General features: G+C 35.2%; 1 protein-coding gene across 2 annotated transcripts in view; it reads left to right on the forward strand.

Annotated features, from left to right (window-relative positions):
* The window catches only part of LOC105255624, a 202,342-nt gene that overhangs the window by 92,758 nt on the left and 83,795 nt on the right, over nt 1-25,789 (forward strand). For both annotated transcript variants that reach the window (XM_020028903.2, XM_011265040.3), the window contains one exon: nt 14,825-14,941. In XM_020028903.2, the coding sequence (XP_019884462.1) occupies nt 14,825-14,941 (117 nt within the window). The remainder of the gene's footprint in view (nt 1-14,824; nt 14,942-25,789) is intronic.

Here is a 25,789-nt window from a genome sequence, read left to right on the forward strand (position 1 = left end):
ACAACCCGGAAGCGTGCATCTCATTCGTTAGTCTGTGGAAAGCGCGAAGCTGCATGCTTTCCCGACGCATGCAAGCTTCTTCGCAGCTTTACATTTCACACTCTCTTCCGTCTTGTCGGTCCACTCCATATATTTTATATGCGGTCAAGATGAGGATGTGCGCGAAACAAAATTACATCCCTCAGCAGAATACTATTAAGTGAGGAGGGTGACAGAATAGAACGAGTCTCGCGAGTGATGGATGACCTTAATTTTGCTATGATTACCGGCGACTCGGGAATTTGTATGAAAATCCCTTGGGGCCGCTCTTTTTTCACGCGATCCTTTCTCGCGCCTTCGATCGCTCGTCGACTTCTTTCTTTTCGATCTACCTCGTTCCTCCTTACCTTCTTTCTTTCTTCCTCTAGCGATTCTGTGCTCTTACTGCTTTCAGATTAATACCCTTTTGCTCTAATGTCTCGCGATAGATGTCTTCCATAGAAACGTACGCATCTTTCAGAAATGAGAAATTACATCGATATTTAATGACGTAGATTAACAGTTCGATTAGCAGCTTGTTAAAGCGTGACAGCGATTGGAAGATTAGGAATGAAAAAGGAAAGAGAAAAGAAATCTCTTTTCGGAATATCAAAAAAGGAAGTTGATATTGCTTCGCAAGATATAAATTTCCAAAATCTGTTCAAAAAACTAAATTTTTTATTCGTTTTTATAATTACTTTAACATACTTAAAATTGGTGAATACAAAGAAACTTTTTTTAATTTTTTTACTCGTTTTGCATACATTTTTTATGGCATATCTTGTAAATGCTGCGGATTTAGCGCTCGCAAAATGGAAGATACTTTAACTGCAGCTTATTATCATTATCGTAATTATATTTAGTATAGTCTGCATTATACGGAGGTTACAGCCGCGGGAACATTCGAGTAACGATAAGAGAATTCTAGTCGGTGCAAAACGTGATACCTCGCAGCTCTTTGCCTTGCGCATTAGTTTAAGTTTTTAACATAGTTACATAACGCGCTCCAACGATAAATTTTCTTTTCGACTTTCAAAAAACCATATTCGATCGCTTTAATTTTCCTCGCTGAAAACTTTGCGCGGAAAATGTTACGAAACTTTGATTCGTTAAAATATGCGCATTTTCTCTCTCTTTCAGCCTACGATATACGCATACATTTCAAATGAATATAGATGTGTGTGAACTCACACGGCAATTTACACACGATTTAAAAGTATTTGGAGAACTACTTGCTATGTATTTAGGACAGTTTGCGCAAAAAAAGACACGCCATATATTGGAATACCGTAACAATTAAAGTTATATATCTCCCGTGCGCTCAATGGAGAGTTTTACAATATCGAAAGTTTTTTTCTTTGCAGGCGTTTTACAATATTAATTCCGTTCTCCAACCTATGCAGTTTGTTTCATATATGTATGCTCTTAAAAAAAAGTACACTTTTCGTGAGCTGCCAGGTTATATAACGATATTAAACTCTTCGAATTTCCTTTCGAAGAGTATATCTCGTTCCGCGAAAGGGGTAATTCGGGGTAGAGGGAGGGGATATTATACTTGAGGGCTAAGATTTAAGTAGCTTCATAAATTACACCACTTTTACCGTAAGATTGCCTAATCCGCGCCAGGAGCGGTTCTCGAAAAAGGAACTTTGCCCCCTCTATCTAGGGGCCCAGAATTTATATCTCTTGACATCTCGAACGCAAAATGACACCGCGCGTTAGACGAAGTAAGTTTCACGTCGTGAAAAAGTATTAAGGCGATTCATCTAAAGTAAAACCGTTTTAGGGAGACATGGCTCGTCGTGAAATTACGAGAGAGGAATGAACGGGAATAAAGACGCGCTTCTCCTTTATTACTTTATAAATGCTTCAAACGTGTAAAAAGTCATCCTTGCTTCACATTTTAATAAAAAATATAAATTAAATTATGTATTTTTAAAATATTCAAGTGAAAAATAATTTGTAATTTCTTGTAAAATTTTTTCCCTCGTAGGAAATGATTTCCCAAAAACGTTATATACATATATTATCGGTTTCCTGCGGTTCACGCGGGAAGACGATGCCGCAAACGCATTCATAAGATTGTCATAACTCACGCATCGTATCACAGCTCTGCGAAGATAACACGATTACATATGTACGTCACGTTCGCGACTAGAATATCAAACATTACAATTCCTCCCGAAATTCGACGTTTCGCTTCCTTTCCTTTAGGTGAGCTCCTAACGTCGCTTGCTTACCGCGCAAGTTGTAATAATGTATGCCGAGCGCATTTCGTATTATTTGCCAGTGCTACGTACACTTATCAAATTAGACACTTGCCTCGTTAATAAATCTAACACGAGCGACGTTCGTTACGCGGGACATAAATGATATACGCATGGTAAATGCGGCGAATAAGTTTAATATACGCCTCAAGTAAGCTGTCTTATCTTATGATAAGAACATTCTAAAATTTAATTTGAGATAAAGATAAACAAAGTCGATATGTAATATTTACAACGCTCAACATCATCGATTAATTTATTTAATAATTATTATTAATAACCATAATATAATGCTTTATTATTAATAACCATGATTTAAGTCTCGAGTAAGTCATTAATTTGCGAACTAACTGCTGAGTGATACTAAACATTACATCAAACTATTTCATTTTTATCCAATACATTAATCTACATATTAATCTTTTAATATACGAATCTACTCGAAACAATTAGAAATGGGATGATTTTTTATTGCTATATTTAATTAACATTTAATATTTCCTTTTTTTATTAGTTTTTATTAGCTTTTTTGGATCGATGACGTTGCTTTATCATATAATATTGCGAAAAAGATTCAAGAGTCGCTATATAACAATGCAACTAGATTCTATACAGAAGATCGGTAGCAAAATGAATTTTTTAAATCACTGATCGCTCATCTGCGCGCTTCTGGAAATAATGCAGCCGCGTTTACCGCCGACGTGATTTTACGATCGACTAGCGCGGACGAGACAATGGTCCCGTTATTTATTAGCTCGAATCTCTACGCATTATACGCGATCGAATCTGTCTGGATCGCGGCGTGCATGATTGGCTCACAGTTTATGCACGGTTTAGGCGGGCTTTCAATATGAAATTCCGCTGAAATAAATCATTAGCATGCGCGAGCCCACAATCAGTTATTATGGTTAAATAATCGCATTACTGTAATCGACGATGCGCAATGCAATTCTAAAAACCGTGTTATTTAATCCCGATGGACTCGACGATGCCGAAGTAATCATTGTTTCCGTTCGGAAACATAAGTTCTTCATCGGTCTAATGAAAGGAAGAAACGTGTTGTAATAAAATACAAGAAATGTGTAAACAACATAAACACACACAGTTTTATTATAGCGATTCCGCAACGATGTTAACAGCATATTTGCAGAGGCCATGCGGAAAGCACCATGTAATCCTTTCGTATTAAGATCACGAAACGTCGGTTAACACGTCCGTCCCTTTTTCAGCTTTTTCCCGGATTCCATTCGTGCAAAGAGTTCCATTCGTACAAGACAGAACCGACTTTTTGCACCAGGACATTTAGTACTTGCAACATCCAGTAATCTCTAACTTCATTGAAGAATGATCAAACTTAAAAGCTCAATGAAAATCGTTAAATCATGACAGTGTCTCCGACGATGAAGTTGAACGACAATTAGCGAGCCTTGGAAAGCTTCTCCGACCGCATAATTGTTTCCGATTCTCGTTTCAAAACGCTAGTTTTAGCGCTCGTTCTACTATTCGTTTTTCGCGGACTAGCCGGTGCAGAGATAGTCTTGTTTTCAGAAAACTTCAGATCCAATTCGCCAACTTTCCACATTACGACAATGCTCGTTCGAACTCGAGGATGCGTGGAGTAGTCTTTCACCAGTTTCGAGGGTAAATGAAACTGCTGCGAAGAGAAGTAGAAGCCAGAGAGGCGACCAAGAGTAGACAGAAAAGAGAACACGGACTGTCTCCTCCTCTCATCTTTCTCTTCTTTTCAGTTTTACCACTGATTACACGCTCCACTACTAAATAGAATTCGTCTCGCTGGAGATAAATTAGTTAATGGATTGTTTCTAGTTCTCTGATGTATCGAGAAACAGCGTTTTTTGAGACTACAAACAAAATTTAAAAAATCCGCTCTCGTAATAAACAGAATATTAAATTTCAAAAAACAGTGAGTTTTATAAATATATATTTGTATTAATTTTAACACAACAATGAAATTTATCAAGAATTTAAATTTATTAACAAGTATATGTGAAAAAATTGAATATAATAATAATTCGAAAAGATTTCTTCAAAAAGCAAAAACCTTTTCGTTGAGGACAAAATTTATTAGCTATTTTAATTTTAATTATTTAGCTATTTAAGAAAAAAAGACATACTTTTTCAAATTGATTCAGTAACACTTCCTTAAGAATTCCATAGTGTTTATTCGTTCGTTCGCAAGAACGAACTTTTAATTTGCAAATTGTACATGGATACTAAAGTCACTGTAAATCACTATTATCTTAAAGTGATTAGTATGAATGTCTGTGTAAAACGTACAAATATAGCGAGAATTATCGCTAATTTTCGAAATGCGCTACGTTGTGTTATAATTATTAATTACACGGAGATTACGAATTTTCGAAATGCACGACTTTGCATTAAAATCACTCATTACGCGAAATTTATGCGTATCATTAGAGAAAAATAAAATCATACCTACAGCGAATTTAGTGCGTCGCCGGAAGTTGATGCGCGATCACGCAAAAATACACACCCGCAGGGCATATCGGGTCACATCGGAAACCAGAAATGGCAAACTTTTCGCTTATCCGCGCTCGTTTGCACCACCAGCGCGATTTGTTCTCCTGCAGATCGCCGTCGGATTAACAGGCGCGATCGATGGGACACGTCCGCCGTGGATTCGGCTGTCGTCCGATTTTTGAGAGCTCGGTGAGGACGGATCTATGCGCTCCATCCCCGGTCTAACCGGCGCACGGTGCCATGTCCGGAATCGTTCTGATCGTTAGAAATTTGATTTCACGCTCGCCGCATTCATAACATCCTCCCAGCGCGAACACGAGCAGCGGCAACGATAGTAATAGTACATGGAAAATAGGCTATCGTATCGACGTACAGGGTGGAACGAAAAATTTCATTGAAACTATCGAGCATATAATTTTAATCAAATGCGTTGGGAAGCGATAAGTGTATATTTAACATTTATCATATAAAAATATTTTCGTTTTATCGCGATGGCAAAGCGAGAGGGAAATCTATTTCCTCAAAATCCTATTTTATTTTGGGAAAGAATAATAGGGAGAATAAAATAAATTGATTATCTTGATTATTATACACATATAGCATTTATTTTTTATTTTTTTAATAGTTAATTTATGATATATGTTGTAGAAAAAAAAATAATGGAAGGAACTTCTTAGTATACTAGAATTTTTTAATATATTAGAATATGAATATTGACATTTCCTCTTCTCTTTATGTAACTACATATTATGCGATTTCATAAAATATGACATATAACTAATTTTTATATAAAAAAATGATAGTAGTTCTTGATTTTTACGTAACACCCGGTGTATACTTATGTACACACATGCATCCGTTCTCTCGTGCTCTCATTTTCTGTTACTCTCGCATCTACCTGATGTAACGGGCGTAGTCCCAACGCGAAATAACTCGCATAAATCACCGATGGTTACACAGATACATTTCGTGCGATTCCACTGGCGGCGATGTTTTAATAAAACCCGACGAGGCCCAATTATTCAACTCGGCGACCTCAGTTTGCATTCTCGGATGATTCGCGTACACACACGCACTAAAATCCTTTACTTCTATCAAACCACCCAAAAAAGAGAATAGCCGTTTCACGCTATTTTGCATTTTATTCAAAAGGGACTATCAAACCGTTTATCACTTTTATTTCTATCGCGTGTAGTTTGCGATGATATTTTAGGATTTTTCGATAAAAACGATTGGCAAGCAATGTGACATATAGCCGTCATTCCTTTTCACAATCGACGTCGAAGCCGCGGATTATGTTACGCTATTTGGACAGATATAGCCGTTAGACGTTAAAAATTGCATCTCTATCCAAAGTTTTCCATTTCTCCCTCTTTTCTTTGTTCCTTTTCTTCTCCCTTCTTACGTTTTCTTTACGCTTTATCCGCGCGATAATCTGGAATCACACACAAGCCAGTAACGTCAGCCAGAAAAGACGGAGAAATGATTTCGAGAACGACTCGACGTTGACAAACGTCGCGCGCGTACCATTTTCGAGCACTGCCACTCGACACGAGGCGAATGTCAAAAACATATGTAAAACTTTGATACAAGCCTGACAGCTTCCGGTCACGAAATCCAGGCGTGGATATCCGAGAATCTGAAATCCAAGCGGCGTATGTACATATCATCGTTATATGAACGGAAAGGGCAAAAGTCGCGTCGGTAAAGTGAAAAAAGTTTTCAACGCTCTCCTTCTCTCTTTATCACATTTTGCTTTTCTTGCTACCCCTCGTCATTCTTTTAAGCTTCGCGTACAGCGGATCGTTTCCGAGAGGAAGAGAAAATCCTTCTTGTTGATTTATTCGATGGAGGAGTTAGAAGAAAATTATGTGGATCTTAGCGCGGTCTGACTAATTGCGTTCTTTTTCTTCATTGATTGATTAAAGTCGAATCTTTGACGGAATATTTTTTAAAGTGCAATTTTATCGACAGTATTTTTTTTTCAAGCATCTCGAGGAGAAGGAAAAAAATAGAACTTGCTAAAGGCAAGGCGGGGGAGCATTGTGAGACTCTTGATTACCGGAGAATAAAGAGGATTTTAAAGTACTTCTTTCTTAACGGAATCTAATTGTCGAATATATATTTGCGTAATTTGCATTTCAGGTGCGGGGGGACCGCTCGTTAAAGTCTATTGCGTAAATGCAATTGAAGCTGAAGTAAATAAGAATCTCGACTAGCCAATTGTTCATCACGGTTCGGTGAATCGAAGTTCGCGATTTAAAAACCGAAGTGATCAACTTAGCAGCGCGTCGGCGAACAGTCGCTCGTGACTTCACAATTTCAGCGAAATTACTTCCTTTCTCTTTCCCTCTCTTTCTTTTCCTCTCTTTTTCTCTTTCTTTTCCTCTGCAATGTCTGTTTCGCTGCTATTTAAACATCAGACGACTGTTCGCCGTCTGATTAATTCCTCGTAATACCACTTGGCACTGAAATATACTCAACGTCTGGCCTGTCGTCGAGATATACTACTGAATATATATTATGCGACGCAAAAACTTAATTTTCAAATGTGATAATAATTTTTTACAATACACATTTAACAATGTCTATTACAAATAATCTCAAAGATAGAGAACTTTCTAAAATTATAATTAAATTTATAATGTAAAAATTATACCGCTCAATTATTTTTGTAACTCTTAATTACTTTTTACTTTATAATATTGAAAATTTGTAATTTTACATAAAAACGTTAACGTAACGTACAAACGATAACATTTATTATTAAACATAACTAAATGTAAGATTAATGCGAATGAATAAACATGATTTTACTACGGCAGTCGAGAAAGTATAGACTGTGCTCTTTATCGATTTTCTAGAGAGAGGTCAGTGTACCTTTAAAACTTTATCGAGCACTTATACTGCTGTTTCATCGTTTTTCTGAGAAAATCATTCAACACAAAATAAACTATATCGATGTTTCTCATATATACCAACATAGTGTAAAGCTATGTGAAAGTGTAATTTCTGATAGTATACATATATAGCTAAGAATCAGTAATTTATTCCATTTTCAGCGAAATTAACATTTTTATTTCAACAGTGATTCCACAAATTGTTGAGAATGAATAATTTCCTGTTGTTTCTGAGGCGAATACGAAATACAGAAAAATCTGTGAAAAGCGTATCCCGGTAAATATTTCTTTACGTAAATATATATTATTTAAAAATTACGAAAGTTAACATAATAAAAATTATTTATAAAATACTTATTAAAAAATATTATAAAGATAAAATATTATCGTTTTTGAGGGGAAAAATAATCTTACTGCAAATTAATTAATTTAATATAGTTTAATTTGCTTCCTTATTTTTGAATATAATAATAAAAAAGGTAAAATATCTATAACAACACCATATAATTAATTCACCGCGTCTAATTTTTTTTAGAAGACTTTTCTTGTGCACATGTGCACATGTGTTAAATAAGCTAGATTTGTTTCGGGTGACGATACAGTACAGATATCTGACGGCAAAATCAGCTGAAACCAGCCCACGCTGGCAGAAATCAATTGACATTTTTGAATGCACTGCTGAAGAGTTAGGATTAAAGTATTTTCTGTCGTATGAAGTCAGTCGTTCAAAACTGAATCACAGCACGCTTGCACTGTAAACGGATTTATCTCTCAGTTAGCTTTACTATTGACGTCATCAGCGAATATTAAGCCGATTTATTTCACCTAAAAAACTGTAAAACGAAAGATTTTCCGTCTAAAGAAAAAAGATAATGAAATTTTTATAATTTATATATTAATAGAATTATATATAATACTTATTATTTTATGTTAATTTTATAAGTTATTTTATATAATAATAATTATGTTAATTTTATAACAAGCTAATTCCGAAGATATCTGAACATAAATCTTTCAATTTTATCAAATTTACACATCTCACGGAAAATCTATAAATATAATACATAATGAAGTATACATAATTTCTTCAAACTTTTTGTATGAAATAATGATAATGCAATATCACTATTATCCGAGATATTTTACTTGGTGTTTGCGAGCCGACACCTTTCGCTGCATCATTCTCGGTCGCACCAGCGCTTTTCACTTTTGTCCTCGTGAAACCGCGTCGGGTTTACATTTAAATTTATAATCCGCTCTCATAGAACGAGGGTTTCGTCCGAATACCTCCGGTAAATTGATTTGCAGTATAACCCCGTTCCTTCGTCGCTCTCGGATTTGGCGAGGGGCTCGCGTCCCGAAAGAGGGTAAGCACGAAAAAGACGTGGTAGAAAGCTGTGCAAGCAGAATGGCGAATGGCGAATAACGCCCGTGGCGGGTGGAAATGTAAAATACGAGATGGTCTGGGCGCGGTAAGCGATTTCCAGTTGACTGACTGACATCGGTAAGCTTGGCGCTGCCTCCGGGCAACCTTCTCACCATCTAGTCGGTTTTCCTTCGTTCTATTCTCTCTTTCTTTCTCTATCTATCTATTTCTCTTTTTTTGCTTTCGAGCTATTCGCAAGCAGACATATACACAGTGCGCACATATGTGTTGACGTATACAGACGTATACAGACAACGTGTACAAACGTATGCACGGTCCAAGACTAGAGTCGCTACTTTGTTTTCCACTCGGAGGCTCGACCGCGATTAAGGTATTCTGCGACAAGACGCGCCAAATTGCACGGTATTTCGAGGAGGCGTTCCCGAGAACCTGCTATTCACCATTGGCTTGACAGCGACCTCGACAAGAACGCATCTTTCCTGCAAAGTGCCGCATGTTCGTCGCCGTGATTCTTTTATACGTTTCTTACATCAATAGTGATCTGTACCAACGATGTTACGAATCCTCAAAGGCATTTCGTCGCACACTTTATCAGGTGTAATATCAAATTTAACGCACTTAATAATTATACTTTTCTTTATTTATATTTGGGACATTTAATATGTACATATTCTTCAATTAATATTTATAAATTATTTGAAGTAAATAATTTATCTCTGGTTATGTATAAATCGTAAAAGAAAACCACTAACTGAAAATATAAATTACACAATTATTAATTTCACATATTTATATCGGTATTAATTTATCGCTGATTTAAAATTATAAAATTTCCATTGATTACTCCATCTATACGTTCATATTTATATTTGCATTTACAGAGATTCGAAATTGCGTTACACCGCTGGTATTGTAACCATGATCGTGACTTCCAAGTTACCTTGCAATGCGCGAGGTCTGTCTGTTTCGTATTACATTGCCAAGCACGGTCCACGAGTTTCCGTTTTATACCCCGGTGAACCCCGGCGCGATTATAAGGGACTCTCCGGGAGACAGGGCCGTCCTAAATTGCACTCGAGTGTTTCGCAACTCCCCTCGACACTAGGGCGATATTCCCTCCCGAGTTAGTGTTCGCAAAACCCTGCGCGCTTCGAGAAATCTCACTACTCTTGTATAATTCAACGAGACACTACTTCCGTATACGTCCGTAAGATAATTCCTATTAACGGGAAGAAAGATGAAGGGCCGACAATTTCCGTATCGCGTGCTTCGCGTTCATCGAAGAAGCGTGCATTGCGCGCTATCATTGCCAGACATTATCGCCTGAAGAGAAATATTAAATACAACAGAATTAGATACAAATTAATTATATTTAATTGTTAATTCATCATATATTTGTAACGTTTCTTTAAAAATAAGCTTACTTGCTTTTTATTCTCTCAGTTAGTTTCACCGATAGCAGTAATTGTTCTTCTATCTTGATGTAAAGAGAATTTCACAAAGAGGCAAAGAAAAATGTGTATGAACGGTAACAGTCGGATCACAACCCGGAAAACCAGGATAGTATCGACTCTCGAGAAATCGTTTCGATCTCTCAGTCACGGGGTCGGTTCATCGTGCAGGTCGAGAGAGGGACGAATGGCGGATTGCGCGGACAGCATGAGAGAGAAAAGAAACGAGAGAGAGAAAGAGAGGAAAGTTGCTCTGCTGCATGAGAGAAAATCGCGCGAAATAAAAGCATCCAATTTCCTGCGAATCGTCCGTCGGATCTCTTGGCGGACTTCCTCCTCTTGCCGCGACGTCCGACTAGTGGTGCGAGAAGAAAGGGCGCGAAGGGTCGGTTCCTGCTTTTCACAGTCGGACATCAGACGCCAAATGCAGTCGGCGAAACGCTAAGGGGGCGCGAACCGATGGGGAAGGGGTGTTAGAATAACTCGCTTTCTCGCTGAACGAACAGCGCGAAGAAGGGCGAGGCTTTTATTTTGTGATGCACAAGCTGGCATTTCAATTATTTATATCGTGCTGTCGGTAACAATAAAATCTCCGCTCTACGCCTTCTCATTTCTGCTTTCGTGCCCGATTTTTAGTTTTCCCGTTATTTATTTCTATCTCCTTCAGATATTCCCTTCAAATATTCCTCTTCTGATTTACGTTGAGGAAACTCATGTATAATAGATTCGAAAACGCTTTATAAGCCTCATTTATAGAATTATGATTGATTCACATGAAAATTGCATAATAGAGTCAGTCGCTATGAATAATTATGTTTATTCTTCTTCAAGTCTGTATCCTTCTAAGACAACTCGCTCAGAACCGACAAGTGGCATAATATATTTCAAATAATAAAGACAACAGCTGCGGAAGCTAAATGCAAGTCGCAAATTCCTTGCTGGATTGCTGATGCAGCGTGACGTTCGCTTATTTGCATCACATAATTGACAATACAGCTATTTGCCGGATATTCTCCATTCCTTTGCTGCCCCCTTTCGTCGATTCTCATTCTTATCCTTAATCCTTTACGAGCTCATAACGATTCCCGACATTCCTCGACAATATAAACTTCAAGATCCCTTGTTTCTCTCCTTCTCTCTTTCTCTTTCTACGTTGCATATCTAATGATTGAGGAGTCAAGCTTCTTATCGAATCGCGTAACGGATACAGATCTCTGATGTGATTTAAACTTTTGAGCGAGTAAGCGAGGAAAAAAGTTGAAGAACTCACGTAAGCTGCATCAAGAATGAGTATCTTTTTTTTCTTCGAAAGACAAACTGACAAAGTAACAATGCTTATCTTCTCGAGTTACATGGCGCTTCAATTATTTACGATGTCTTATTGATCTATCTTACTATCCTATACTCGTTACTCATGCTTTTCATTGTTTCCTCTATTCTATTCTATGCTACTTATCGACTTACAGATTTTTTTTCTCTGGATTATATATATTATATTGTCCCATTTAAGCGTTTCCCAGACATTTTCACATAAACAATACCAAATTTGTGTGATCTTATGTGCAGAATAATCGAAATTCATCGCAACTGTGTAAAAATTAGATTATTATTATTATTATATATTTATATATTATTATTATGTACTTATATATTTATATAAAATATTTATATATTATATATATATATATATATATATATATATATCATATATTACAAATCGTAAAAATATATAGAATAATATATGATGGAATTATATATTTTCATCCAAACACGAAAAAACAGCTGAGAAATAAAAGCTTGAAAAATTCTTATCCGAAAAGTTGTTATACTCTTCGTAAAGAAGATATTACAAGCAACCCAAGTTCGCATTCTCTGCGGGATGTTAACGGCATCGTAACTCGGTTTGGAAGTTTTATCCGGCCGGATTACAGAGAGATGTATGTCCCGCCGGGTACCAATAGAGATCGAAGAGGATTGCGCGACGATTGGATCCGCGATCCATCGAAGCCCGCAAGCAATTAATTCATAAGCGTACGGTCGACACAATGGTAAACTATCCACAACACATATCCGTCTCTTCACGCAACAATGGCACGCTAACATCCGCATGTTGCACAAATTGTATCAAGATTTGAATGAACCACAGGGATAAAGGACTTGATACCCAAGAGACCAAAGATATTACCGCGGAGGATGCGCGTCCCTGCAATTGTCTCTCGTTGATATATTAATTAACATTATTGATGTTAAGTAAAACCGCCTCGGGCTTTCATTATGAATATCTATTAATCTTATCGAATCGTGCTACGGGATCGAGATGATATGATAAGCTTAATGGATTATTAAAAACATTCAAGCAATTATCGGATAAAATATCGATATTTATTGTTCAAAATTTTTTACATTTGCGATATATCATATTTTTATATTATATAAAAATAGCTAAGCTAAAAATTCTGTTATTTTTGTTTTTAAATTTTTGGAGCAAATTATTATTCACAAATTATTATTATAAAACAGACAAATTATCAATTTTTTAAAAATTATAATAATTAATTTTCATTAACAATTCACTGTACTATGATAATACAATATCAGTTATATAATATCAGATATATAGATATATTTTATATGTTCTCTATCTCTCACCGAAAATTTTCTTCAGCAAAGCAAATTTTTTCTAAATCTTAATGATAATAATCAACCAAGCATGTTATAACGTATTTCATTCGTTTTCCCTCTTACGAGAGAAGGTGAGGTGAAAGGCCTGATTGAATCAGCATGATTCCCTCGTTGCGTATTACCTATTGCGTAACCGCCAGATTCCACTCACATCGCGCGTTCCCTCATTTCGCCCCTAAAATCCCAGTCGACGACGCCTCGGGAAAACGAATCCTTTGAAGTCGCCTGTACCGAAGAAGTAATTTCAGCGCGACCCTCGCCGGCAATCGTTTTTCCCGGTTCGTATAGGGTCGTTCGTCTACCCCACGAAACGTTATTATCGGGAGCACCCCATCTTTGATAAAGACAATTAGCGACATAATTCATGCAACAACTTTCATAAACGAACAGACAATGTTGCAAATGCATTTAGCAGCCATTTTTGAACCACATTAATTTTAAATTGATAAGTATTGTATAGATTTTTTTTACGTGCGAATTTCTTTAAAAGCTTAAAATTATATATGCGTGTGTCGTTAAGTATTTTTAAAAATTCTTAAATTCTTTTAGAGAGATCTCTGTACAAAATAATTATAGATAAAAATATTAGAAGTATATAAGAAGGAGGAAGATTAACAGAATCTATTTCTGAGTAAAAAAAGCTATAATATTTATTTTATATTAAAACATATTTAATACTTTTAATCTTTAATCTTTATGGTATTGAAGATGACACAACGCAACTAACTTATCCGACTGTACTGTTTGTTTTTATTGAAAGCACGCGGCCTTAGTAGAGGACGCGTAATAGCACGAGCTTACTATGTCAGTCAGTTCGATGCTTACACTCGAATAAGACGGATCTATTCTCCATTCGTCATTACATTTTTCTTTTTAAATCTTTTTTATCTTTTTTACGCAACAACTTACATATCGCAAACTTTTTTCATTAAAATTACAATCGATATTCCTTCGAACAAAATCTTGATTCGATTTTACTTTACACAATTTAATTTAAGCAAAGTGAAACTCATACTCTGTACCTACGTAGTGTGGAACTTAGTTAACATTAAACTTCGCGCATATTGGATTCAAAATACGATTTCTACCAAAATTCAATCTGGAACAGTAGATACAGGACTTAACATTGCGGAGGATAAAATCCAATGCAAGGCACGTATTTCTAAAGTTAAGCTATAGATACAGTTTTATAAAGTAAATGATCTCGGAATAAAAATCCTTTCTTTTCTCCATTTTAAAGGAAATTGTCATGGATTCCCGTAATTAACGACTGAAAATTTTAACGTGAATTTTTACGCGAGAAAAATAGAAAATTTCATTTTTTACTTGAGATAACCATACTCTCTCGAAAGTAGTTTCAATATTATCGAACGGGAATAACGGTAGAAAATTTTTGCTTATCTGATTTCATGATAAAATATGCAATCTTTTTTTCAAAATTGCAAAACAAAATGTAATTTATCACGCAAATTCCATGACATATTCTCATTTGGTGCGATCGAGACGGTCGGATCGAAAATTGCTGAAACTAATTAACGAAAGGCATGGAAGATAGTACCAATTTACGAGCTCAGGAGTAATGGCCAGTTACTCAGAGGTTTGGTCTTTTTGTTGCAGGTGCGAGGGTGGCTGGCTACAGCTCGAAGGCAGCGCTCGTGTCTGCGGTCGTAACCAACGCTTCGATCGTCCGGTCGTGCTCTTCTCGGATAAGCCCATCGCGACCTTACATATGCAGTGAGTACGATATTTAATTATATCACTATATTTCAACTGGCGAACAATTTTTGCGTTATTGCTTTGTTCAATCAAACTAATAATCAATTTCTTTTCGAGCGAATTGCACATTGTTTGATTTGAAGAGTTTTCTGTTCGAAAAAAATTCACAGCATATATCGTGAGTAGATTGACATTTTAAATGTAAACATGAATGATTTTGAGTAAATGATTGTTTCCATTTTTATGGTTGAAAAATATTTTAGAAAACCGCACGCGTAAATTGAATTAATATTTATTTGGAAATGTAGCTAAATTTTTAAGAAGAACAATGCGTATTTTCGCAAAAATTTTCGCCGACTCCTTTTTCTTCACACTGGACAACTGTCCTAAATGAATAGCGGACGAGTAAGGTTGACTTAATGTTACTGTGCGAGTTACCATCAGTGCGCATAATACTATCGAAAAAGGAAGACGAGAATAGACGCACGGGAGGTAGAATTCCAATGGCATTACGAAATAGGAACACGTCCTGAGTTAAGTGCTTCTTACTAGTCCGGCCGTTTGCCATCCGGCTTGTTATTCAAACGTACATACATCAATTTCGTATATTAAATTTTATTCTTAAATACTATTAGGCACAGCAATATCCGAAAAAGATTAAATTTATATTTTCATAAAAATTGCTCAATCCACTGGCACTTATCACGATAAATCGGATTGATTTCGACGAAACGTAGAGAAAAAACGAAGTGCGAAAGTGACGTAGAGTATTTACACGATTCGTGCCTTACAAGAAACGATTTTCATTAGCCCTCTTTCACTTTTCTTCGTCGCTTGTACTTGAACATTTTCCTCGCGGAGAGTTTAATTTAAATGCAAATTGATTTATATACCTTTGATAAAATAAAATAGGGATCTTTCTGTTTACGACGCGCAAAGGCGAGAGAATTATTTTTTAAATTAACCTTGACAGCTTGTGCGCGCGCGCATTAGCACATAACCATATTTAATTATGAAAGTATAGAAGTAATAATGCAAAATTAATAGCTATTTATGACCCATGTGTTTTGAAACATTACGAGTGCCCAACAGTTAATGGAAACGGAATACAAATTAATTATTTCGTTTGATAAAATATATTACATTGATTTATAATGTTTAATAAATGTAAATTTGTGAAGGATGTCAACATTTTATGATTTTATTCGCTTGCAATATCATAAATCAGAATTAACCTTTGCACCAATTACTTTTTCTCATTATGTTTTATCGTGTTGAAAATCAAATGTAATTGAAATCAAAGCACGGAATAATTAATACTAACAATTTATGAAATTTTCATCCGCTCCGTAGTCGCAACGAATTATGATGGATGTCTGAGAGGCCCGAAAAATCTGAATAATTGATTGGTACATATTGTCGGCCTCGCGAGAGTCAGTAAATGGTAGAAAAGTTGCAAATTCGTTCGTAGGTAAATTTTTGAGCGGCTCTATTGGCATCTCCATTATTTATGTTTCTTAATTGACGTGTCCAAAAAAAAGTACAAGTACTAGCAAATGCTGTTGGACAACGAGAAGCTTCGTTACGAGCTCATTAAATATTTATGCCGAAATCAACGTCTGCGATATCCACGTCGTTGACTAAGGTCCGCGTATACATAAAACATTAGTAGTTTGCTCTACTGCAACTCGTTTCTTTGACGAGTCGCATGAAGATTTTCTGAAGAATGTTTCCGCCGCGATTTTATAGCCTGCTTAAAATTCGAGACGAGTCTGAATGAATGCTCGCCAGAAACATGTAGACATGTATGCCACACGAGAGATATATTTGACAAATTAACACGCGCAGTCTTGCTTTCGAACCGCGGTTAATTTTGTTTGTTTCCACGATCTGCCGCGCACAAGCTGAAAATTGAGAGATTTTCGCGAGAGTAACGTGGCGTAAAATTGAATTCTGCTAGCCGGTCCTGAGAGTAATTTCATTGTCGGGCATGATGTTCAATAAATTTATGAGAAAATCAAGCTTGATTTCTATCGCAAATTATTTTACATTTCCATAAACGCAGCAAACGTAAGGTAAGATAATAATTGTTTCAAATAGCATCAAAAAGTAAAACTCGATATGTGTAAAATTAATAAAATATACATGCTGACGTAATACATATTAAAACGTATATATATATATACTATCGTATTATCAATAAATACTTTTTTATGTGAAATTTATAAATTTTATGACGATTTATTTATTGTAATTATTGAATAAAAATCTCTTAACACATGAAAAGATAAATAAATGGTCATAAAATTTATACATTTCACATAAAAAAGTATTTATTGATAGTACGATATCTATTATACGTATAACAAGAAAAATCGAAAGAACTACTTGACGTGAAGAATGGCAGCTTTTAATCCGGAAATGTCTCTCGTGTTATTACTTGGCACTTTCTTCTTGGTAGAGACTCCAAAACGCAGCTTAGTCGGTATGAAATTTATATAAGTTGGGAAGTTGAGTGTAATGTGGCAAACCCGTCGCACGCGACTGGCATAAACGTGTCAAGAAATGATTTATGACGGTTAGTTTCCACTCCCGACCACGGCAACTCCTGTTTTTATGTGAAAATACACAAGAAACTAACAACAAACGACAAGTTATGAGCCATGATGCGCAATATTTCGATAGAATATTGAACAGGATATCTATGCATTATATAAAGAAGGAAAAGGAAACATAAGTAACACAGTAACAATTTTGTCGAATAGTTACTTCTGTTATGACATTTAAAAAATTATGCATTTAAAAAAAATAAAGTAATAATTAAAATAATTTGTCTACAAAATTTTATTTATTTAGATTATAATATATTTATATATTATTTATGTATTATTTATATATAGATAAATTATCTTGTAGATAATAAAGAATGTACAAATGGCAAGAAAAAACAGAGAATTTACACGAATGACTAAATATACGTTTACAATAATATGAAATAGCACGAATTTTTCATGAATTTTTGGTTGAAAATTCTTGGCGTCGTTTAATCGGTTAAATTAACGGGCTGCGACGAAAATTTCGTCGGATAAAATCTCGGAGATAAATACACAATGCACGTGGAATGGTGCATAATATTTTTCACTGCCATTCGTAAAGTAACGACATATCCCGCCGAATTCGAGGCAATAATCGGATTCCCGTGAAATTTCAACACGCTCATTTCCATAACTACGTCCTTTTATGTCACCGTGAAACATTGAAATGGACTGAATTATTCAACCGATAATACGTGGCTCATACGTGGAATACAGACGGAAACTTTATCCGTTGTGTTTCGACATATTGTATAATATACTTTAAACTACGATCATTGTCCACGCAGAATATAAATAATAAGGTCAATATATGATCTCAGTTTATCCTACAACAAAAGTGCTGCTTCATGTTGAAAGTACGAGAGAGCTTCACTTTTTCTTTCGCCAACATCAACATGCCAGATTTACTCAAAAAATATCTTTTTTTAGATGGTATATATTGAACAGACATATGTAGAACGAAATATGCAATAAAAATATCGAATAAAGTATCCAACATCTGAATGTCGTTTATAGTAAGGTAAAACTCCGTTTTATCACGTATCATCAGAAAGCAGTATTTTATTAGCATAAAAAATTGACTGCAAATTTTTACAGATCACTTTTCTTTCACCATTAATTTCAATTATACGACATCTTAACCTTAAATTTTATTCATTATAAAAAAAAATTATATTTCTTGAATTGTTTATACATCATTATAAATATCTCAGAAATATTTTAAGAATTTTGTTTCAAACAATTGCCTTATAATATATGTATACTAAAAAGCATTTATCATCATATTAAAAGCGTAGAAAATAAGAGATTTAACAAACTATAAAAATCTGATAGTTTTGTAGATTTTAGTGTTCTTTTAGATGTTCTTTGAATATAATGGATTATGTGACGAATTTTTCATAATGGAATAATTTGCATGTTCTTCAGATTATATATGTTCGATTACGTTTACTAATCGATATTAAGAAGTGATACATATACGTCAAATACACTTATATTGTGTGTGAAATCATATGTATATTATATATATCTTGAGTTTCCGCACACATAGATGTTCAAGTTTGACATTTTATTGAAGTAATAACATATCTTTGCATACATTCATTATAATTTTTCTCCAACTCATGTCGCATCCAATTAGTCAATATCGATAATTTCTCTGCATGCATTATTATAATTGAATAATGCTCTGTACGTTTAAAGATCAATGCATTTATTCCTTTCGACTAAATTTGTAAAAATTTGTAAAGAAATAATTTCAATAGAAGAAATGAAAATTAAAGTAAAAGAATAAAGTGTCCCTAATACACAATTACTTATCTCTTATATATGCATATTTGTTATAATAGAATTGAGTCGACCATTGCAGACTTAACAATTTCGCAGGAGATCATGAAACAATACTCGCAGAAGTTACAACGCGCCATAGAGCCCGAGAAAATCGTAATAAATTTAGTTGACTGCGAGTTTCTGCCTGAATTTTAGATGATTCTCGTCGTGGCGTGACAAATTTACGTCACAATCTGGCGTATTTTGGCGCATGCTATGTTTATAGGGTGTGCTTGTACACTTTCTCCCTTTTTTCCGTAAAACGATCTCCGATGAAAATTCATTAGTCGTTGTTTGCTGCCATCAAGATGTTAAATTACAAAACTACATTCCGAAATTTATTTCAACGATTGTTTTTTTGAAATTGGATGATTTGATTGAATCTTGGCTTGCAAATAATCAGAATTGAATGTACACTGATGATACGAATTATTATTATTATATGTTGATCTGAATACAGAATAAGAGGAAGCCATTATAATTATCATTTATCTTTGTGACCTAAAAATTTCTAAGCGTGTTTTTTGTATTCTGACAATCTGCATAATTAAGTGAGCGTTCTTCATTTCTCGCTGAGCACAATCTTTTCTTTTTTTTTTTTCTTATCTTTCAATTTACATATAAATTAATTTATGTTTGGCTGAATAGTGCACAGGTCCTTTTATTATACATGATTTAAATTATGTACATGATTTTAATTAATAACAACCATTTTTTATGGATCATTCAATGTTGCTTGCAACACGCGTCATACTGATATGACGTAATCATTATTGAACACTAAGATGGAGACGAGTTTTTCTTCCAAGTTACCGGCATTTGTGACGACTCGAGTTCTGTCGTCCTGATTTTCGGTTCGTTTCACGCTGCTACACGGCAGCCACCTCGAACTTCCGCGAAACTTAGCCGGTCGCAATAAAATCGATATCTCGACAAAAGGGAACGACCTCTGGTAACGGCGTGCTTTATACGATCCATTAGGCGAATGAAAAGACAAGAAAGGCTTCGCTCGCGCCCACCTTTTTCACAGGTTCGCCATCATTCCGTCGATCTCCTCCTATGTATAAGAGGCGTCTTCATAGAAAAATATCTCTGGGTGGTGAAATGAAGTTCGTGTGTTTATTTCAAAGTAGCTTCCTTACAGTGTGCAATTTCATGGCAGGCCAATACGGTCCTGGATATTTTCGCGAAAAGAATAATATTCGATAGATTGGAGCTTTATCCATTGGGAAAAGCGCTTTTCTTTTAGACACTATTGATCGAATTGCTTTTGGAATTCCTACGAACGTAGCAAAAATGTCAGACGCGAAAAGAGATCTCCAATTTCTTTCAAACAATAAATCACCCTTATATATTTCAAAAAAATATATCTTTGTTTTTCGATAAAATTTTATTATTGGAGAATATATATATAAATTGCATTATATTATTAAATATTTCATACGCAATAAAATGAATTATATTAGAATTGCCTCTTATAATAGAGAGAGACGTTGGCGAAGAGCAACGAGCAAAAAGTCCGAGTGGAAAACTCGTATGTCGAAATGTCAGGAAAAAAGGGAGCGAGTCAGATGAAAACGCTACTTAAGAAGACGTAGAGGAAACCAAAAACGGAGAACTTTTTTATCTTCTTAAAAAGAGTGGATGGCACAGTATATTCTGAATTGTTTAAATGTTCAAATTTCTTCTGTATATATGCAGATTAAATTAAATACCACCGATCGGAATCATATCGCAATATATTGTCGTTATAATCTTACTCTATTACTACTGTATGTCGAAGTATGTAGAAACAAGATACTATTATAAAAATTCATTTATATATACACAAAAATAATTTACAGATTATTTTGTTATAAATACTTCCTTGTTATCTTTAAAAACTTTTTTCTTATATATTTTTCATTGATAATTGAAATTATTAACTTTACAGATTTAATGCGATAAATTGAAAACAATATCTGTTTAGATTTTTATATTCATTATATTTTATTTAATTGGTGTGTACCAATTAATTATATTAAATTTATTTTACATTTATGTATTTATAATTTTATTTAATTGTTGGAACATTAAAATTAAATAAAAGCGTGATTATTTCTTCAAATAATGACATAAACGATATCTAAGTAATACACGTCATAAACGAACGGAAACCGTTCGACAATCAATACAGAAATTAAAGTAGCACAAATATTTCTATCAACTTAAGAAATAGAAGGTAGATGAACTGTATAAAGCCTATCGTATCTTAGCTGCGGGTAGAACAAAAAGAACGGAGAGAAAAGGACGTCTTCTATTATCCGTCGAACTATGCTTTCGATTTTACGCGCTCACTCTTCCTCTTATATACCCTTGTCAGACTGCAATCCTGATTGAATGGATGCGGGTCCGTGCCGTGTCTGCGTTTTCCGATTGTTGAAACTGTCTCAAAGAGAGCTATAAAACAGTCCTGGATAATAGAAATAAAGAAAAAAGCGGAAGATATACGATTGTAAACAAAAGTATCATCATTACCGTAAAATCCGACTTAATAAATGGAAAGAATCTTTCACGATGACAGTCAAAGTGTTGCAATTTCATAAACGTATACGAAGTTCATAGTTTACGCTTCCACGATGTTCTTGCGATACATCGCATCGTAAAGCGAGAACAGACACCTCCATAAAAATAACTGCTCCCACAAGAACAGGCGATGCTCTCAAGACTCGAGATTCTATTTGCGACGAGTGAGTTACCGCGCGAGAGAAATCGGCCGACGATCCCGATTCGGTTTAATCGCGAAGAAAAATTAGGTTCGTTATTCTACCACGGATAGGTATATCGATTAGCAGATTAGTCTTATCGAGTACGCGAGGAGGGCATAAGAGGAGAAACGGAAAGAAAGGAGACTCTGATTCCGGGAGCAATCTGTCTACTTGAGACTCGTTCTCGCTCGAGGTCAGGGATACATTTTTCGAGGTAATTTCCCGTCAGAACTCCCCTGGGATAACCGTGCGCTCTCATCGAACCCGCTGGGATGGGACCAAGATAAGCTCGCGCAATATCGGATTCGAATCCTACGTACAAGAAGCGTGGGACGAGAGAACGCACCCTAGGGTATTTTCCGAGGGAGCCGAATACAACGCGACGGCGAAGGCGGCCTACGCGATCTACACGTTCGTGATTTATTCGCTCCAGTATAAGATGAATATTTTATTAACCCATTAGGATATAAGTTGACAATTTATGTCCGGCGGATCATAAAAAAGACTTAGGGGCGAGAAGTATTTTAAGCGAGAAGCTCGCTAGAAAGCTCGCAATATTTTAGACATTCTTCATTGATAAAAGTCTTTGTTGGCGGGCATACGGAGATAACTTGCGATAAGCATAAGTTTGTGAAAGTAACAATGAATCTTTACTGTATTTCATATTTTATGCCAGTAATATCGAGAAAATCTGAAAGAAAGTCTTATTAAAAATTTTGATCAACATGACAAATATTATATTGTTATTTATATTTACACAGTAATTAAAATAAAATACATAAATAATTTCTTAGTAAAGAATATTTTTCTTGTCAACAATATAATAATGAAAATATCGCATCGCATGAGGGTAACGAGGGATAGAATCTTCATATGTACGCTTTATATGTGTCTTTAGGCAACACATCAAACGTTATCGCTTCGGAATATCTACATTAGGAGGAAAGGGAGTGCCATGTTATGTTCAACACCTCATTGTGAAAATTACTTATGCCATTCCGTAATAGTGTCGTCACTATGTAAGAAGGAAAACAGTAGGAAGGAAAACAGTAGGAAGAGAATTATGAAAATGGGTAAAGTGGACATAGAATGCGCAAAATTGCAGGACTACAGCGCTAATGTTAACGACACAAATTAGTAATCTTTTTACGAATATCGGTCCTCACTTTTATCGAAAACGACCCATTGATCTTAATCGCGCAATGTTGTTAAATATTTTTTTATATATCAAACCTGCACATGCAAAATATCCTCGATAGGTTGCGAACATTCCAACGAAAATCAATCGAATAATTATTTCTACAGAAAATATCATGCAAATTTCATGAATAATTCGCGTTATTATATTATTTCAATTGACTCATATATATTATACATATATTTTTATATCTACCATACATATAATATGGTATGCAATATCATGACGATTTTACGTAAATTGTAAATGATCTTTTTGCTTTCATTTATTTATATTTATTTTTTCAATCAATTTATTTGTTTCGATCACTATATAAAAGGGAAATATCAAGCGTAGAATTAGATATTGCCTTATTAGAGATTAAAATTTATTAGAGATTAAAAATTTTTTCAAATTTTTCACGCACTTAATTAATTAATTTCGTGACAAAATTACATGCGAGATAATTTTTACGTAATATAGAAAGTTTATTTGATGGATAATAAACTATACGCGCGATAAATTACTCGTTACCTAATTGGAAGTTGTAAAGGCGTGTGACGTGTAAACGCATTATTTTCCCAAATATTGAGCAATTAATACGTCACACGTATTATTATCGTCATTGACACTTCGTTTCGGAAATGATTAATTTGCATCCGCTCCCATATTTCCAAAGGCAAACGTGGGCCCCTTCCACGCTCATCGTCGTTCTCAGTGTAACACCGTACGTAATTGCGTATCATCGAATTAATTCGTGTCGACCGATTACGCACAGTTAGTTACTATCGAGCGCGATAAGAATCGAATTTCGGACACACACCGTTCTCAAATAGCCGATCTATGCACCGACCAGTGCATATCGATAAGGGTTAAATTCTGCATATACAAATCCTCGCAGTGTCATGCCCCGTTTATCGATCATCACGGCTAAATGGTTAATTGTTTGTTAAATGAGAGACTTAAGCGAAATTATGTATTTAACGTATCTCATTCGCACATGGTTTCCCTAGCAAATGTGAATTTTATAATTATATAAATATTAATAATTATCACCTCGTGCGATTTGTCTTTTTTATTATTTGTATATCTTTTACTTGATGTAATATATCTTTACATATTACTTTTCAAAGATTTTTATGATTTGCTTAGAGGAAAATGTTTCTGCAAGCAATGTTTTTAAATTTATTAATTCAATATATTAGAAAAAAAATATATATAAATCTAATATAGTATAAAATTTAATATAGCAGGAAACGTATAATTTATCTCTGCATCAGTTTATTCGAGAATCAGCCGTTTGAACGTATTTTGTACGCATACCAAAATGCAGCATTTATACTCTCGGAAACATATGTAAAAGATTTAACTTACCTAAAACGAGATTTCAAGTGAGAAAAAATATCGGTCATTTGTCACGTATAAGCTTTCAGCTTGTGAGTTAAAAACGAATCAACCATCCTGCCCCATGCCCGCATCCGTCGAATGCAAATAGGCCGAATTGTGCCGAGAGGTGAGATAAAGGAAAACCCCCGGCGCAATAACGATCGCGGGGCGAGAACACAGGGTGACGAATCGAGAAAGTGTAAAACGTTCGATCGGAAGTGGCTTGTGTTTCTGACGAAAAAGGGGCGAATTTCCACGATTGCAATCGACGAGCCGTGAACGCAAGGCAGAAAATTGCATCGCGGTACGGCTGGCAACATCGTTCTCTCCGTTGCTTCTCCTAGATACAGAACGAAAGTTGAAAGTTGAAATTTCCAAAAGCGAATGTCAGTGCAAAATTAACGCGAATATCGAGGTTAAAAACAGAGTGCGAAAAAGAGCTTCGAGCATGACACGCCCGACGCGACGCTACAATTTCAGGAAATATTAATCTGCACTGGCATATATATCCGTGCTATAAATGATCAACGATGTAGTTTCCCTTGAACGATACGACACGTAAGTGTTCGTAAGGAGGGTGTGTAATTTGCCTATCTAGTAATATACTTGAAGCTTTTGTATAGTCGGAATCTAATATACTTGCACAAACGAGTGTAATATTAACTTTGACAGCAACACGTTCGCCTCTTTTGATCCTCTTATCCGAAAACTAATTTCCCCTTTGACACGCGGCGTTGCCTAAACATGTTTCGCCTTTGACCTTTCGCCTTTCGGCCTCCCCTTTTCACGAGATGTTCCAGCTCCGTATACCTACACAGACTGCGACGATTACCATTTTCAAACGCTTAGTCGCTCTCAGCTCTCCTTCGTCCACCGACCCAATTTCCCTCTGACGAGTTTCTTTGGCTTTTCTTTTCCTCTTTCGTTTAATTAAGCTGCGAACATTAAGCAGTAGGAAGCTCTCATTTGTTATTCATTTTATCCGGAAAACTGCGCCTGCTCTAGCACGGCACAGTAAAAAACCATCTGACAGTCGGGAACTCACTCTTCCATTCTACTTATTTCTATATTTTTATGTACAATATAAAACAAATATATATGCATGTACAAAAAGTTAGAATATTTAAATATA

The sequence above is a fragment of the Camponotus floridanus genome, unplaced genomic scaffold (genome assembly GCF_003227725.1).
Source record: "Camponotus floridanus strain SB8 unplaced genomic scaffold, Cflo_v7.5 scaffold9, whole genome shotgun sequence".
NCBI lineage: Eukaryota > Metazoa > Arthropoda > Insecta > Hymenoptera > Formicidae > Camponotus > Camponotus floridanus.